Source organism: Artemia franciscana, chromosome 1 (genome assembly GCF_032884065.1).
Source record: "Artemia franciscana chromosome 1, ASM3288406v1, whole genome shotgun sequence".
Taxonomy (NCBI): domain Eukaryota; kingdom Metazoa; phylum Arthropoda; class Branchiopoda; order Anostraca; family Artemiidae; genus Artemia; species Artemia franciscana.
The window spans coordinates 11,378,580-11,395,945 of NC_088863.1; the positions used below are offsets into that span (position 1 = coordinate 11,378,580).

General features: G+C 34.7%; 1 protein-coding gene across 1 annotated transcript in view; it reads left to right on the forward strand.

Moving 5' to 3' along the window:
• LOC136025526 (RING finger protein 145-like) overlaps positions 1-11,159 on the forward strand; it is a 35,783-nt gene extending 24,624 nt beyond the window's left edge. The window contains exons 3-4 of the mRNA XM_065701559.1: positions 3,740-3,998; positions 9,090-11,159. Coding sequence (XP_065557631.1) covers positions 3,740-3,998; positions 9,090-10,815 — 1,985 coding nt within the window. The 3' untranslated portion in view covers positions 10,816-11,159. The remainder of the gene's footprint in view (positions 1-3,739; positions 3,999-9,089) is intronic.
• Positions 11,160-17,366: the final 6,207 nt, after the last annotated feature.

Sequence of the window (17,366 nt, forward strand, 5' to 3'; positions counted from 1 at the left end):
ATTTTGTCACTGGCTGATTATGCTGGATGATGGTAACCTGCATATGGTTCCTATTTACAGGCAACCAACACCTTGAAGGGAGAAAATTTTTTGGTATCTTCTTATTATGTATAGACCACACCAGGTATCTGTATACACTCATACATTTTTGTTTCGGAAATGGGACACATCAAAGCGTCACAAACGGGTGGTGGTCAACGGAGGGAACTAATAGTTCCCTCTGTTCCCTCCTTATAGTGTATCATAGCACACCAAAGGTATATAAATTCGACAGCGCGCATGAGCAAAGGAGAAATGTGTGTTTCTGTGACGAGGTAGGACCCTAGTTAGATTTTCATCTGATTGCCACTTTCTCCTTTTTGCCTCTCAAATTATCCCCCCTTTCCTTTTTTAAAACTGATACAAAGGACCTCTCACGTTGTGGAAATGTTTTATCTAGAAATGTAAATTTAGAAATTTCAGATGCCCCTGAAATGCTGCATTCCAACAGGAATGCAGCATTGGTAACCGAGAATTGAATAATATAATGATTGAACAGTTCTATTATAACTGGAATTTAGTTACTAAGAAAAAGTTTGAATCGTAGGTCACATTTAACTCACTGAAGAGGTGGGGGGTGGGGGCTAAGTTTACAGTTTGACTTGCATTTGTTCCTTTCTTTTTCTAAAGTTGATATTTTCATTTATTTTTAAGCTTTTTATAAATATAACAATCTAGTTCTTCTTTGTTTTTCTTTTCACTAAAAAGGAAATATTTAATAAATATTTTCTTAGCAACTGAATTGAAGCTATCATAGAATTTAAGAAGAATTTTAAGAATTTAAGTTAATTTTAAATTAACAAATATTTTCTTAGCAACTGAATTGAAGCTATCATAGAATTTAAAAAGAATTTAAGTTAATTTTAAATTAACAAATATTTTCTTAGCAACTGAATTGAAGCTATCATAGAATTTAAAAAGAATTTTAAGAATTTAAGTTAATTTTAAATTAACAAATATTTTCTTAGCAACTGAATTGAAGCTATCATAGAATTTAAAAAGAATTTAAGTTAATTTTAAATTAACAAATATTTTCTTAGCAACTGAATTGAAGCTATCATAGAATTTAAAAAGAATTTTAAGAATTTAAGTTAATTTTAAATTAACAAATATTTTCTTAGCAACTGAATTGAAGCTATCATAGAATTTAAAAAGAATTTTAAGAATTTAATTTAATTTTAAATTAACAAATATTTTCTTAGCAACTGAATTGAAGCTATCATAGAATTTAAAAAGAATATTAAGAATTTAAGTTGATTTTAAATTAACAAATATTTTCTTAGCAACTGAATTGAAGCTATCATAGAATTTAAAAAGAATTTTAATAATTTAAGTTAATTTTAAATTAACAAATATTTTCTTAGCAACTGAATTGAAGCTATCATAGAATTTAAAAAGAATATTAAGAATTTAATTTAATTTTAAATTAACAAATATTTTTTTAGCAACTGAATTGAAGCTATCATAGAATTTAAAAAGAATTTTAAGAATTTAAGTTAATTTTAAATTAACAAATATTTTCTTAGCAACTGAATTGAAGCTATCATAGAATTGTTTAGTTTTAATTGCTCTATTCAATGGTTGAATTATTTAATTTTTGGTTATCATGGCAGAGGTTCTGCCTTAGTAGATTTTCTGCCCTAGCATCATACACTGGTTCATTTCTTTTGTGCACATAACATTTTTAGTTTGTCTTCAGAGTTCGTCTAAAGACTTCATGTCCGTAGTTTGTGAGTTGATAAAATGTGTTGTTTGATTTTATGAAGTTGCAGCTTGGAGCAATATAAGCATTGCTAGTAGCGTGATGCTAAATGTTTGGGATAGTTTTAGCCCTGCCAGCCCAAACATATTCCTGCCTTTACCTACCGTCGCCCTCCCGACAAAATTTGAAATAACGGGACTGGAAGCAGAGCAGTAGAACAGCATAACAGCTATGTAAAGCAGCAAAATTTTCCTGACTTTGGACCCTTGCCCATAGGACTATCTGAGTTTCACTGGTGCACAACTTTTTGATTTATATGTGATTCAAACTTTCTGGTTAAAAGGAATGCCTTGAAATTTTGACGCCACACCATCTTTGGGTTGTGCCAACATTAATGTTGTTGACTTTCCACTATTAGCGGTGTTTCACACTGTTTCACTCCGGACTAAAATGCAGCAAGAACAGATGAACTATTAAAAAAAAAGATGAAGAATTGTAGAGATACAATTCTAAACGATCTTCTGTTTTTTTTTTAGTTTTGATTTCGCTGCTTACTTTCAGTTAAAAAAACTTGTATTTTTTATTTAATTTTTATATAGCTGCATTCTGATATACAGCAGAAGACATTTTGAGTCTCATTTTGAGTCATTTTTCCGAATTTTGAGATTTTGAAGTTTTTGCTCGATCAAATAACTTGATTTCCAGAGTTAATATTACGGCTGATATGTTCTTCATTTCGAGTAATACTAGGTGATTTCGAGGTGTTACCTGATAAATCAATCCATTATTATGTATGCTGTTTAATGAATTTAAACATATTCCAGAAATAACGGAAGAATCATTATATTATTAATAAAACTAAATTCAAAATAACTAAATAATTATAATAGTTAAATTAATATAATAATTTAAATTGATTAATAAATCGAAAAAAAATGTTGATAAACAAACATTTTGTTAAGATTTGGTCTGACAATTTTTGGGGGACAGGGAGGTTGCTAATCAAGATTTTGGTCTACTTTATAACAGATTCTTCCGTTATCAATCATAAATTCCTGTTGGATTTGATATCTGAAATTTTAAGAAGCACATTTTTAGGTAAAAGGTTTCCATTTGTTGTGAGAGGTATGTTACATCAGTTTATGGGAGGGAGTGAGGTCAAATTTGAGAGTCAGAGGGGCGGGGGTGGAAACCAAGTTCGTAGCCAAGAAAGAGCATCTGGGGTCATATTTCCTCACACAAAGCATCCTTCTGATACTTAAAAATAATTAAATTAAGATGGTAATAATAAATTATCAATTAATTAATAAATAAAAATAAATTCAAAAATAACAAAATAATTATAATAGTTAAATTAATATAATGATTTAAATTGGTTAATAAATCAAAAAAAATTGTTGATAAATAAACATTTTGTTAAGATTTCGTCTGTAAATTTTTGGGTGACGGAGGGGGGGGCTCCTAAATCAAGCTTTTGGCCCAATTGATAACAGACTCTTCCGTTATCAATCATAAATTCCTGTTGGATTTGGTATCTGAAATTTTTAAAAGCACATTTTTAGGTAAAAGCTTTTCATTTGTTGTGAGAGGTATGTTAAATTAGTTTATGGGAGGGAGTGAGGTTAAATTTGAAAGTCAGAGGGGTGGGGGTAGAAACCAAGCTCGTAGCCAAGAAAGAGCATCTGGGATCATATCTCCCCACACAAAGCATCCTTCTGAAACTTCATAAGCAGCACAAAAATTGGATGGACAAGTTTTGATTTCTTTTGTAATTCTGTAACAGAATGCTCCAAGTATATAAATAAATGATTGCACAGCGCGAAATTTTGAAAGTGCTTCTCGCTGATTTGGCAGAATTTTTTTCGCGAGTTTTTTTCGTCTGGCAAAGGATGCCAGAACTATTACTGCAAAACATTCATATGACCGGTTCCCGAGGCCAATAATTTCTCAATCTTTATTTTTTGTCTATCATTCAACATCATATATTTTTTTTTCTAGTTTTAATCCAGGGTTTGCTCATTCTTCTGCTGTCACTTGAAAACCTAGTGATCCTCTATATGCACTATATTTCAATTGGACTTATCTTTGTTGGCTGTTTCATATCAAGATATTATGTTGCAACCGAACTGGAGCTAGCTCATTCTCATGAAGAATCACTAAGTGATGATGATGATGGAACAGAAAGACGGCTGCGCCACTTTTCAATGTCACAAGTTTTTACCGTGAATTCAGCTCTTAGAATTGCCAAAGAATATAGGTAAGTCTGGTGTTTGGGACATTTATTAAAAAATGTTTGGTTGAAAATGGTTGGATTAATGTTAATATTTTACTGCTGAAATTTAACATAAGAAAGATTGTTGTTTAAAAACATATTTAAAAAATGCTTTAATTTCCAAGTACAGGTAAAGGTAAAAAAATATTTTTTCCTATAAATATTGAAATTTTGTAAGACTGCAAAATTGTAAGGGGGCGCAGTCTTAACCTATTTTGGAACTACCCATAGGTTTTATGTTCTTTTTTTTTCGTGACTTTCCCACACCTTCATTTTAGTCTTAAAAAAAACAAGGTTTTTGTGCTCATGTGGTTCATATGTTTGAGATGTTTAATAAAATATCTTTTTCGGATATCTATCAAATCATGTGCGGTATTTCTATATTGAGTAGTCACATTCAAGATAAGAAAAATTGTTGTTTAAAATCATATTTTAAAAATGCTTTAGTTTCCAAGTACACTTGAAATGAAAAATTAATTTTTACTAGAAATATTAAAATTTCGTAAGACTGCAAAACTGTAAGGTTGGCGAGTAGTGCTATCTGCTTTTAAACCGACACATAGACATACTCTTTTCTTAATCACCGTTAATTACGAAGAAGGTTAAACGGCGAATCCTTCAGGGGAAGCCGCAGGTGCATGCTACTTCATAGGGAATGTTTTCTAGCAGATGAAGGTGTCTGTTACGTAATAGTGGATGTTTTTTCTATGGATGTAATGGTTAAAAAACCAAAGGGTGTGGGGGAAAATCTTTGGGGACCCCGCTAAAGACGGTTTTCTTTGGTTCTTACCTAATAGAGTTTGGATGTTACCTAATAGAGAGCGTTTTCTTCAGGATGTAAACGTTACTTGATAGTTTCTTTTAAAAATTAATTTAAAAAAACAAGTTTTTTAACTGAAAGTAAGGAGCGACATTAAAACTTAAAACGAACAGGAATTACTCCATATATGAAAGGGGCTTCTCCTCCTTAACACCCCGCTCTTTACGCTAAAGTTTGACTCTTTCTCTTAACTCTATTTTTTAAAACAGTAAAAAACTTTAGCGTAAAGAGCGGGGCGTTGAGGAGGAGAAGCCCTTTTCATATACGGAGTAATTTCTGTTCGTTTGAAGTTTTAATGTCGCTCCTTACTTTCAGTTAAAAAATTTGTTTTTTTGTTTAATTTCTGAACGTTTTTGAATTGATGCATGTTTTGATTTTGGCTCTCCGCACATAAACAATTAAAACGAAATTTGCATATTAATTTTTTTTTGGTTAAATGGCTTTCTCATAGTTTTAATCGGAAGATTTTGAGAAAAAAGGAGCAGGGGAGGAGGCCTAGTTGCCCTCCAATTTATTTACTACTTAAAAAGGCAACTAGAGCTTTTAATTTTTTACGAACGTTTTCATTAGTAAAAAATATATGTAACTCACGAATTAACTTACGTAACGAACTTCTATCTTTGTATGTTTTTATTATGTATATGAGGGGGTTCACCCCCTCGTCAATACCTCGCTCTTTACACTAAAACTTGAATTTTGTCCCAATTCCTTAAGAATGACCCCTGAATCACAAAGGCTAAAAAATAAATAGTTGAAATTACTAAAAATGCTTCAGCGTAAAGAGCGAGGTATTACGAGGAGGTGAACCCCTCATATGCAAAATAATTTCTGTTCGTTATAGGTTTTAATGCTGCTCCTTACTTTCAAATGAAAAAAATTTTCATATTTATTTTTGCATTGTTTTTTTTATGTAATATTTGAAAGTCCTGCGCCCCCTTCATTGAAACTCTCTTCCTCCATGACAAATTCCTCCATGGAAAGATCCTCCTACGTAGCTCCTTCCCCCCTCAAATCAAAAAAGTCCCCCTGAAAACGTCTGTACACTTCCCAATAGCCATTAGTTTATATAAACAACGGTCAAAACTTGTAACTTGCAGCCCCTCCCACGGGGATTGTGGGAGATTAAGTCGTTCCCAAAGACATAGTTATTAGATTTTCGACTATGGTGAATAAAATGGCTATCTCAGAATTTTGATCCGGTGACTTTGGGAAGAAATGAGTTTGGGAGGGGGCCTAGGTGCCCTCCAATTTTTTGGTCACTTAAAAAGGACACTAGAACTTTTAATTTCTATTAGAATGAGCCCTCTCGCGACATTCTAGGACCACTGTCAATGCGATCACCCGTGGGAAAAAAAACAAATAAACACGCATCCGTGATCTGTCTTCTGGCAAAAAAATGCGCCAATTCCACATTTTGTAGATAGGAGCTTAAAACTTTTGTAATAGTGTTCTCTGATACGCTGAATCTGATGGTGGGGTTTTCGTTAAGATTGTATTACTTTTAGGGGGTGTTCCCCCTATTTTTTTAAATACGGCAAATTTTCTCAGGCTCGTAACTTCTGATGGGTAAGACTAAACTTGATGAAACTTATATATTTAAAATCAGCATGGAAATGCAATTTTTTAGATGTAACTATTGGTATCAAAATTCGGTTTTTTAGAGTTACGGTTACTATTGAGTCGGGTCGCTCCTTACTACAGTTCGTTACCACGAACTGTTTAAAAATACGCCAAATCAGGATTTCCTTGGTTGTTATGCTTAAAAACCTAAGGGTGTGGGTAAAACCTTCAGGGACTTTTTTACCCCAGGATTTCTTTGAATGTTACATAATAGGTTTTAGGGTGTTAAATAATCGGACGTGTTAGAGTCTACTAGTCAAGCGGGGAACTTTCAAGAGGTTTTTGAAGACCTTTCAAAACATTCCAAGACGTTTTTTAAGACATTTTTCTTCAATACCTTTTTCAAGACGTTTTTTCAAGGCTTTTTTTGTGAAATTTTCTCTTCAAGGCATTTTTCTCGAGGATCCCCAAAACCGAACCTACTACAAATTCCATACGTTCGTGGAATTTGTAGGGGTTAAGTTTTGAGGGACTGTACGAAGCGTGGCAGAACTTACACCTCACCTACACATTTTAAGTTAGGTTAAGTTAAGATTAGATGACGTGTCACGTAACCTAACTAACATCATCTAAGTAACATCAGCTAACGTCATCTAACATCAAAAACCAGCTCGCAGGAAGTTATATCAACAAATAACAGTACGCAACAAGTTCCATGAACAAAATCTGTTTCACAAGGGGAAAAATCAATGTACGATTTTTACGAAGAGAACAATCAACATGCAACAAGTCTTATGAACGAAAATCAGTGTGCAACGAGTTCCACAAAATCAGCACTCGACAAGTTCTATGAACAAAATCAGTTTCACGACGAGAAAAATCAGCATGCAATAAGTTTCAAGAAAAAAATCAGCATGTAATAAGTTCCACGAACAAAATCAGCACACGAACAAGTTCCATAAACAAAATCAGTTTTACGAAGAGTAAAATCAATGTGTAACATTCATAGAAAAAACATCCCCTATTGCGTAACAGACACCTGTATCTCCCAGAAAACATTCCCTATGACGTAACATGCACTTGCTTCTTCCCCTGGGGGATTCCCGTTACACCTTCTTTGTTATCAACTGTGATGAAGGGAAGAGTAACGCCTGTGTGTTGGTTTAAAAGCAGAGAGGCAGCAGTTTGTGGCAGTTGTGGCAGCACTGTGGCGCAGTTTTGACCTTGCTATAATATAACTTCGTAATTATAAATCCTGACTGTGTATTATTATCAATAAAATTTACCTACAATATTATGCATATGCAGACAATCATTACCATTAAACATCACAAAACGTGTGCCATACAATTAAGCCAAATCACAGATTATAAGGATTATAAATTACTTTTTTAGGATCATAACGTGCAAACAGTGTACGAATTGTAATTACGTCGTTTTTATGTAGGCTTTTTTGTTCAATCATTTAACAGCATTTTCCTCAATTATACTATTTTTTTTAATTCATAATTGGAATTTCACATCCCTGCGAGTCAAATTATGCGTCTTGAAAGTTTAGAAATACATTTGAAGGTGTAGTAATAAAATTTAGAAATATATAGATACAAAAAATAAATCTAACAACATGTGGGTGCTTGTCTCTGACATTGAAAAAATCCGTTTTCTAATTAAAATTAAAGCGCGATTGAAGTTCAAACCTAGAAACAATTACCGAGCACGACAGGTTGGCTTTTGCACCCTTTTCTTCCTCTATCTTCTCTTCATAAACATGGACCATATAATGGCCCTATGCGCGTGAACCATCAGTTCACGCACATAGGAACATCTTGAAGGGGAAATAGCTCAAAAAAAGGAGATGTATTTATTTATGAGGAAAGGGCTCAAAACAAGGAGATAGTACTTAATTATGAGGAAAGGGCTCTTGGAGGAAAATATCTAAAGAGGAAAGAGCTCAAAACAAGAAAGCAGTACTTGTTTAGGAGGAAAGGGCTCTAGGAAGAAAGCCCTTGAGGAGAAAAGGGTTCAAAACAAGGAGACAGTACTTATTCAGGAGGAAAGCCCTGAAGGAGGAAATGGCGCAAAACAAGGAGACAGTACTTATTTAGGAGGAAAGGGCGCTAGGAGGAAAGGCCTTAAGGAGAAAAAGATTCAAAATAAGGAGACAGTACTTATTTAGGCTCCCATTCCCATTTTCTGCACTGTCTTTTGATCTTAGTTGGGAGGGGGATACTCCTCTGCAAATATTCTTGCTGTACCACATAGTCTTAAAATATAGGGGATGTTTTTTCTCGGAGCAGCAGACAAGAATTATAACAGACCATTTTCCAGAATTTTTTTTCCAGAGTATTGAAACAGGTAAAACTTCTCCTTCTTCACCGGTATGGGACTCATATAGAAAGGGATGCTAGCCTTCCAAATCTTGTCTTAAGCCCTTTCCCTTGTACTTTGCCCTTTCCCTTGTACTTTGGGAAATTGTGCCGCCTCACAGCAAATTGCATGAAGGAAAAATTAGAGTTTCTTGCTGAATTCAGAACTTGGCAACATCGTGCAATGATATTGCCTTTGCGTGTTAAATTACCTTTTAGTGACTTTTAAAAGAAAATGTATTCCGTAGTAACAAGTTCATCTCTGAGCTGTCTCATATTTGACATATACATTTTAATTACAATAGGTTTCAAGTAGTTTTGTTGTTTCAGGGATTTTGCTCTTGGAAAAGAAGATATTTCGTCAATGAGTGCGGGCCGAGGGAACTCCCTAGTCTTTGGTATTTTTCATGGGGCTACGAGCGAAGATGAATTCTACTTTTTTCGCCGACAAATAGCAGCAATATTTATTCAAGTCGTTGTTGCTTCATTTATATCATTTTGCTTGGATGTCAACTGCCATTATAAAAGAGCAGTGTTGGCAGTTTATACGTTACCGGTTGTTTTTCGGTTCAGCGGAATGCCAATCGGTTTATTGCTCTTTGTCCATAAGCTATCTTCTGCTTGCATAATATTAACTATAATATTTTATATTATGGCCTATACACCAGATCTCGCAAATTTTGCAAAATCTTTATATTTCCATCTGTATTATGAGTTACAGACTTTCGGTCTGTCACTAATACTAATCGATTTGTTTAATCAATTGTATGTTCCAATTCACTTCCTAATATTTTGGTGTGTTAAATTCCTATTTCAGTTCTATGATGATGTCTTCTATAGTGAGTCTAATAGTAATTTTGTCATTGATAGATGGTATATGGGTTTACTGTGGAGTTTAACTGAAGTATGTCAAAATTCTATTACGTTTTTCTCAACTGTTGTAGCAATAGCCTATTTGTCTAGTTCTATTCAACGTTTAGTTCAGGTGATAATTCAGGGTCCTAAAGCGGTTGTCAATGACAGATACCCAAAAGCGGGAGTTACAGAAGGGCTGACTTTTTTTCTTCTGGGAATACAAACAGGATTTATTCATATTAAAATGCCTCATAGATTAGCGGCAATGACTGTTATTTTGTTTGTGGTAAGCGCCTCCTTGATTCAAAGCATATTTGAAGTAATAGAACCACTCCTATTATCGCTTGGAGCACAAAGAGGAACTTCTTCTATATTCAAGCAGTGTAAAGTTCTTTTGATGTGTTTAATACTCTTTATATGTCCTTTATATATGTCTAGTGCTCTGGCCAAAATATTTGATCTGGACTTCTGGACTTTGGTTGTGATGTCTTCCTGTCTGATGACGTCAGTTCAAGTTGCAGGCCTCCTTGTTATCCACATCATTTTTGTTTATGACTCTTATAGAACCAACCCTTGGGAGGCTCTGGATGATATTATTTATTATACTAGGGCTGTTGTAAGGTTTCTGGAATTTATTATTGCTGTATTTATTGTCGGTGCCGGATTCCATGAATCTCTGGCTGGGACGTGGTCGTGGTCAAATAGCATCATTCTTCTTGTACATTGCTATTTTAATGTCTGGCAAAAGCTGCAGATCGGCTGGAAGTCTTTCTTGCAACGTCGGGAAGCAGTTCAAAAAATAAATGCTCTTCCTTGTGCTGTACCAGCAGAGCTTAAAAAGCTGTCTGATGACGTTTGCTCAATCTGTTATGAACCGATGGTGACATCAGCTAGAAAAACTCCTTGTAATCATTTCTTCCACGGAGCATGTCTTCGAAAATGGCTTTATATTCAAGAGAAATGTCCCAATTGCGCAACTAAAGTTTCTCCGATAATCAAAGAACAGACAGGGGAAGAAATTGCACCGACAGCTGAGGAGACTCCAATTGATTCAGCTATGCCGACGCTGGAGGAGATTCGTAGGGTAGTTTTGGAAGACTCTGTACCTCCAAGTCTTCCTAGGTTGTCCGAACTCGCTAGACTTGATTCGGCTAGACAAGGAAGAACTCGAAGTGAGACTGTCTATGAAAGTGTTTATTGAGTGTTTAACTGATGCTTATCATTTTTCTATTTATTCGTACGCTAGCGTAATGAATATCAATCATGGTGGCTTAAATGCTTCTTTATTTATGTCATTACCCCAATCCTACCCTGAGAGCTTATTTCTGTGGGAATATCCATAAAAAGGAGGGGGCGGGGCAACGTTTCTTATAATCTGTGCAAAATTGAAAAAAAAATGGGAGCAACAGAAGGCTGAGTTACACTGAATAGCGGAACTCAATAAAACATTCTGTTTGAATATAATACAACTGAGCAAAATGCAAATCTTTAAAGTTGGCATTCGATGCAGTAATTCGGTGAGATTAATTAAAAAACTGATACGCATAAAAAAAAATATGAAGAATCCCACTAGGGGATAACTTATGAAAAAGAAGAAGAAAGACTTCGCTCAGGCTTACCCTAAAGAAAAATTACGGCTTTTCAACCCCCAATAAAACCCTAGAAAGGCCTGGATTTGCTTTTCTAATGATATATCCTAATATATGCAATGTTCACCCAAGTCAATAGAGTGCCAAAAAACTTTGGGTACGTGTATGATATATCCCCTACCGCTCAAGTTGCTCATGCATTGACGCACTCTAAACCCGTTTCTTTCGCTAGTTTTTCTCAACTTAGCGTGAGAAAAGACAAAAATACGTGACAGAATAGATGAGAAATATATAATCTGGGCTATATTTGTACATTTGGGGGGTGGGGTAAAGAATTTGGGCAGTGTTAAGTCAGAAAACAATTCTTACTTCATAATATCAGAATAACTGCGGCTAACACATTATGCATGCAGACCAACTGTGCTTTGCCCCCCCCCCCAAAGTGTAAATATATAGCCCAAAGCAGTTTCTAAAGAATTATAATATATCATACTTAGGTATATTTAATTAGGATTAACCTAACTTCACTTCTTGAGCGGTAGGCGGTATATCATACAAATACTAAATTTTACTAGCTTGCTGAAGATATAGAAGAATAAAAATTTATGTAGGGTGCTCATTACTGTAAGCTCAATTTCTTTCAAAAAACCAATATAAGGGACAAGGCTGTTTCGCACAATTATATATAAATATATATATATATATATATATCATCCTTGGGTGACAATCTATGCACATATTTCAAGTAACTTGTTGAGTCCATTGGTATTTCAGATGCATACGTGTTTAGTATATCGGATTTTCCTAGCATTGTTAGATTTTTGTTAAAAACACCTTTTGGCATGTTGACCAATGGTCTACATGGCGCAGATACTGATCTCCTGACTTTCTGCGTTTGTTCGGGAGTGTAATGCGTGGTTGAGGGCAAATCATCCGATATCTCCTGTGTTTTTCCCCCATATTTCTCCCTGGGCAGCCTCCGGCTGAGCTTACAGAGTCACGCCACTAACCCTTATTCGGAACTAATTAACCAGTGACGCCAGGACTACAACCATTGTCCTCATGATTCCAAGTCTTGTGCGCTAACCACTCGACTAGATTCAGTGGCTCGTCAGATGACATGCGCCAAACCACGCATTGCACTCCCTGCCGAAGGCATTGAATCAGGAGATCAGTTACTGTGCAACGCAGACCATTGCTCAGCTTGCAAAAAAAGTTTTTTTTTTTTTTTAAGTTGTTAAAGTATTTAGACCTCAAGCTTAAAACAGTCAGTGTAGCTGTAGCCACTGATGGTAAAATCCCTGAAGGTGATTGTTGCTCAACTAAAGTCCAGGGTTTGAACACTCTTTATCTGGTATGACAAAGTAGCAAAATAAATTGAGTTGGCTTGTTTTAGCAGATTTTCATGAGCAGGATAGTATACCACATTTTTACATGTTAACAGGATAAATGATAGTTGATAATGTTATTCGTAATCATGTTTCTACCTTCCAATCACGTCCCTGATATAGTTTTTGTTTTTGGTATCATGAAGTTGTTTTAAATTGTACATTCTAATGTTTGTTTCATTTGATCTTCTTCCTTAGATTTCAGTTTTCGTGATATGAATGCTGTGATTGAATTACCGTTTATAAAATTATTTATTCGCCTGTTATTTGTTCTGTTTCTTAAATAAATGCGAGTTTCTTTCTATGTGTTTATAAACTCATAGGAAACATGACGAAATGGGGAGCGTCGTATGATTCGTCCCTGACCACGACCACGCATTGCGCTAATGGAAGACTTGCAGGATATCCTCCAGTAGAAAGTAATCTTGGAACTCATTGTGGGGGAATTCAACCTTCTCAGCTCAATATAGGAAACTCTACAAGAGACAATCAGCATACATATATAAAAATACCAGATATACCAACGTTTGGCAATTCACACATATCTTTAGCTATTCATAACCATAAAGCTAGAAAACTAACACAACATACAGGTCAAAATTCATAAAATGCCATAATTTACAGAAGAAATAATTGGAAAACATATTATAGCGAAGTTTAATCCCCCTCAGCTCATTTTATGAAACTCGACATGAGACAGTCAGTATACATGTACGAAAACACCAGAAATACCAACGTTTCGGAATTCACACATATCTTTAGCTATTCATAACCATAAAGCATATGGGTAAAAATTCATAAAACACCATAATTTACAGAAGAAATAATCTGAAAAAAATATAGTGAAATTCAACCCTCTCAGCTCAATTTATGAAACTTGACATGAGACAGTCAGCATACATATACGAAAACACCGGTTTGGCAATGCGGCAGTTCACACATATGTTTAGCTATTTATAATCATAAAGCTAGAAAACTAACATAATATACGGGCCAAAATTCATAAAACACCATAATTTACGGAAGAAATAATATGAAAACATATCATAGCGAAATTCAACCCTCAAAAAAAAAAACCCTCAAAAAACTACTCAAAAGTAGAAAACTAACACAACATACGGGTCAAAATTCATAAAACACCATATTTTACAGAAGAAATCATCGGAAAATATATTATAGTGAAATTCAACCCTCTCAGCTCAATTTATGAAACTCGTGAGTCAGTCAGCATACGTATACGAAAACACCAGTTTGGCAATGCGGCAATTCACACATATGTTTTGCTATTTCAAACAGTTCGTGGTAACGAACTGTAGTAAGGAGCGATCCGGCTCAATAGTAACCAAAACTCTAAAAAATTGAATTTTGATATCAATAGCTACATCAAAAGAATCGCATTTTGATGCTGATTTTAAATATATAAGTTTCATCAAGTTTAATCTTACCCATCAAAAGTTACGAGCCTGGGAAAATTTGCCTTATTTAGGAAAATAGGGGGAAACACCCCCTAAAAGTCGTAGGATCTTAACGAAAATGACACCATCAGATTCAGCGTATCAGAAAACCCTACTGTAGAAGTTTCAAGCTCCTATCTACAAAAATGTGGAATTTTGCATTTTTTGCCAGAAGACAAATCACGGGTGCGTGTTTATTTGTTTGTTTTTTTTTTTTTTTTTTTTCCCCAGGGGTCATCGTATCGACCAAGTGGTCCTAGAATGTCGCAAGAGGGCTCATTCTAACGGAAATGAAAAGTTCTAGTGCCCTTTTTAAGTGACCAAAAAAATTGGAGGGCATCTAGGCCCCCTCCCACGCTCATTTTTTTCCCAAAGTCAACGGATCAAACTTTTGAGATAGCCATTTTGTTCAGCATATTCGAAAATCATAATAACTATGTATTTGGGGGTGACTTACTCCCCCACAGTTCCTGGGGGAGGGGCTGCAAGTTACAAACTTCAACCAGTTTTTACATATAATAATGGTTATTGGGAAGTGTACAGACGTTTTCAGGGGGATTTTTTTGGTTTGAGGGTAGGGTTGAGGGAGGGGGCTATGTGGGAGGATCTTTCCTTGGAGAAATATGCCATGGGGGAAAAAATTCAATGAAAAGGGCGCAGGACGAATCTGGTCACGTTAGAAAAAAACGTCAAATTCAGAGCTTAATATACAATGCTGGGTGTTCGGAGCCTCTCTATTATGGAGTATAATTTGAAAATAACACAACTATACGAGCGATAAAACATATATACCACAACCATAACTCAACTAACGAAAGAACTGCTAAGAGATAACACAACTATAAAGCGAAAACAGGTGAAAACTAACGGGAAAATAAACGAACTAAGAGGTGGAAGGGGCCCAGAGAAAAAATATAATCCTTTTTCAATTTTGAGCCTAACTTCCGCAAAGGAGAAATAATGTCAGAAGCCCAGAAATACCGAATTATTTTCTTTTCAAACAGTTCGTGGTAAAGAACTGTAGTAAGGGGCGACCCGGCTCAATAGTAAACGGAACTCTAAAAAACGGAATTTTGATGCTAAAAGATACATCAAAAGAATCGAATTTTTACGCTGATTCTAAATATATAAGTTCCAATTAATTTAGTCTTTGTCATCGAAAGTTACGAGCCTGAGAATATTTGCCCTATTTTGGAAAAAAGGGGGAAACATCCCCTAAAAGTCATAGAATCTTAACTAAAATCACACTATCGCATTCGGCATATCAGAGAACTCTATAGCAAAAATTTCAAGCTCCTATCTAAAAAAATGTGGAATTTCACATTTTTTGCAAGAAGACAAATCACGGGTACGTGTTTATTTGTTTGTTTGTTGTTGTTTTTTCTTTTCCCCAGGGGTCATCGTATCGACCAGGTGGTCTTAGAGTGTCGCAAGAGGGCTCATTCTTACGGAAATGAAAAGTTCTAGTGCCCTTTTAAGTGATAAAAAAATTGGAGGGCAAATAGGCCCCCTCCCAGGCTAATTTTTTTCCAAAAGTCAACAGATTAAAATTTTAAGATAGCCATTTTGTTCCGCATAGTTGAAAACCATAATAACTATGTCTTTGGGAATGACTTACTCCCCCACAATTCCTGGGGGAGGGGCTGCAAGTTACAAACTTTGACCAGTGTTTACATATAGTAATGGTTATTGGGAAGTGTACAGACGTTTTAGCCAAAAAAAAAATTAATATACTAATTTCATTTCAATAATTTATGTGCGGAGAGCCAAAATCAAACATGCATTAATTCAAAAACGTTCAGAAATTAAATAAAAAAAACTAGTTTTTTTAACTGAAAGTAAGGAGCGACATTAAAACTTAAAACGAACAGAAATTACTCCGTATATGAAATGGGTTGTCCCCTCCGCAGTCCCACGCTCTTTACGCTAAAGTTTGACTCTTTGCCACAATTCTACTTTTTAAAACAATTAAAAACTTTAGCGTAAAGAGCGTGGGACTGCGGAGGGGACAACCCATTTCATATACGGAGTAATTTCTGTTCGTTTTAAGTTTTAATGTCGCTCCTTACTTTCAGTTAAAAAAACTAGTTTTTTTTATTTAATATAATCATAAAGCTAGAAAACTAACATAATATACGGGCCAAAATTCATAAAACACCATAATTTACGGAAGAAATAATATGAAAACATATCATAGCGAAATTCAACCCTCTCAGCTCAATTTATGAAACTCGACATGAGACAGTCAGTATACATGTACGAAAACACCGGATATATCGGCATATGGCAATTAACACGTATCTTTAGCTACTCAAAATGATAAACTACTCAAAAATAGAAAACTAACACAACATGCGGGTCAAAATTCATAAAACACCATATTTTACAGAAGAAATCATCGGCAAATATATTATAGTGAAATTCAACCCTATCAGTTCAATTTATGAAACTCGACATAAGACAGTCAGCATACGTATACGAAAACACCAGTTTGGCAATGCGGCAGTTCACACATATGTTTAGCTATTTATAATCATAAAGCTAGAAAACTACCATAGCATACGGGTCAAAATTCATAAAAAACCATATTTTACAGAAGAAATCATCGGAAAATATATTATAGTGAAATTCAACCCTCTCAGCTCAATTTATGAAACATGACATGAGACAGTTAGCACACATACGGAAATACCAGTTTGGCAATGCGGCAATTCACACATATGTTTAGCTATTTATAATCATAAAGCTAGAAAACTAGCATAACATACGGGTCAAAATTCATAAAACACCATATTTTACAGAAGAAATCATCGGAAAATATATTATAGTGAAATTCAACCCTCTCAGCTCAATTTATGAAACTTGACATGAGACAGTTAGCACACATACGAAAATACCAGTTTGGCAATGCGGCAATTCACACATATGTTTAGCTATTTATAATCATAAAGCTAGAAAACTATAATAATATACGGGCCAAAATTCCTAAAACACCATATTTTACAGAAGAAATCATCGGAAAATATTTTATAGTGAAATTCAACCCTCTCAGCTCAATTTATGAAACTTGACATGAGACAGTTAGCACACATACGAAAATACCAGTTTGGCAATGCGGAAATTCACACATATGTTTAGCTATTTATAATCATAAAACTAGAAAACTAACATAACATACGGGTCAAAATTCATAAAACACCATATTTTACAGAAGAAATCATCGAAAAATATATTATAGTGAAATTCAACCCTCTCAGCTCAATTTATGAAACTTGACATGAGACAGTTAGCACACATACGAAAATACCAGTTTGGCAATGC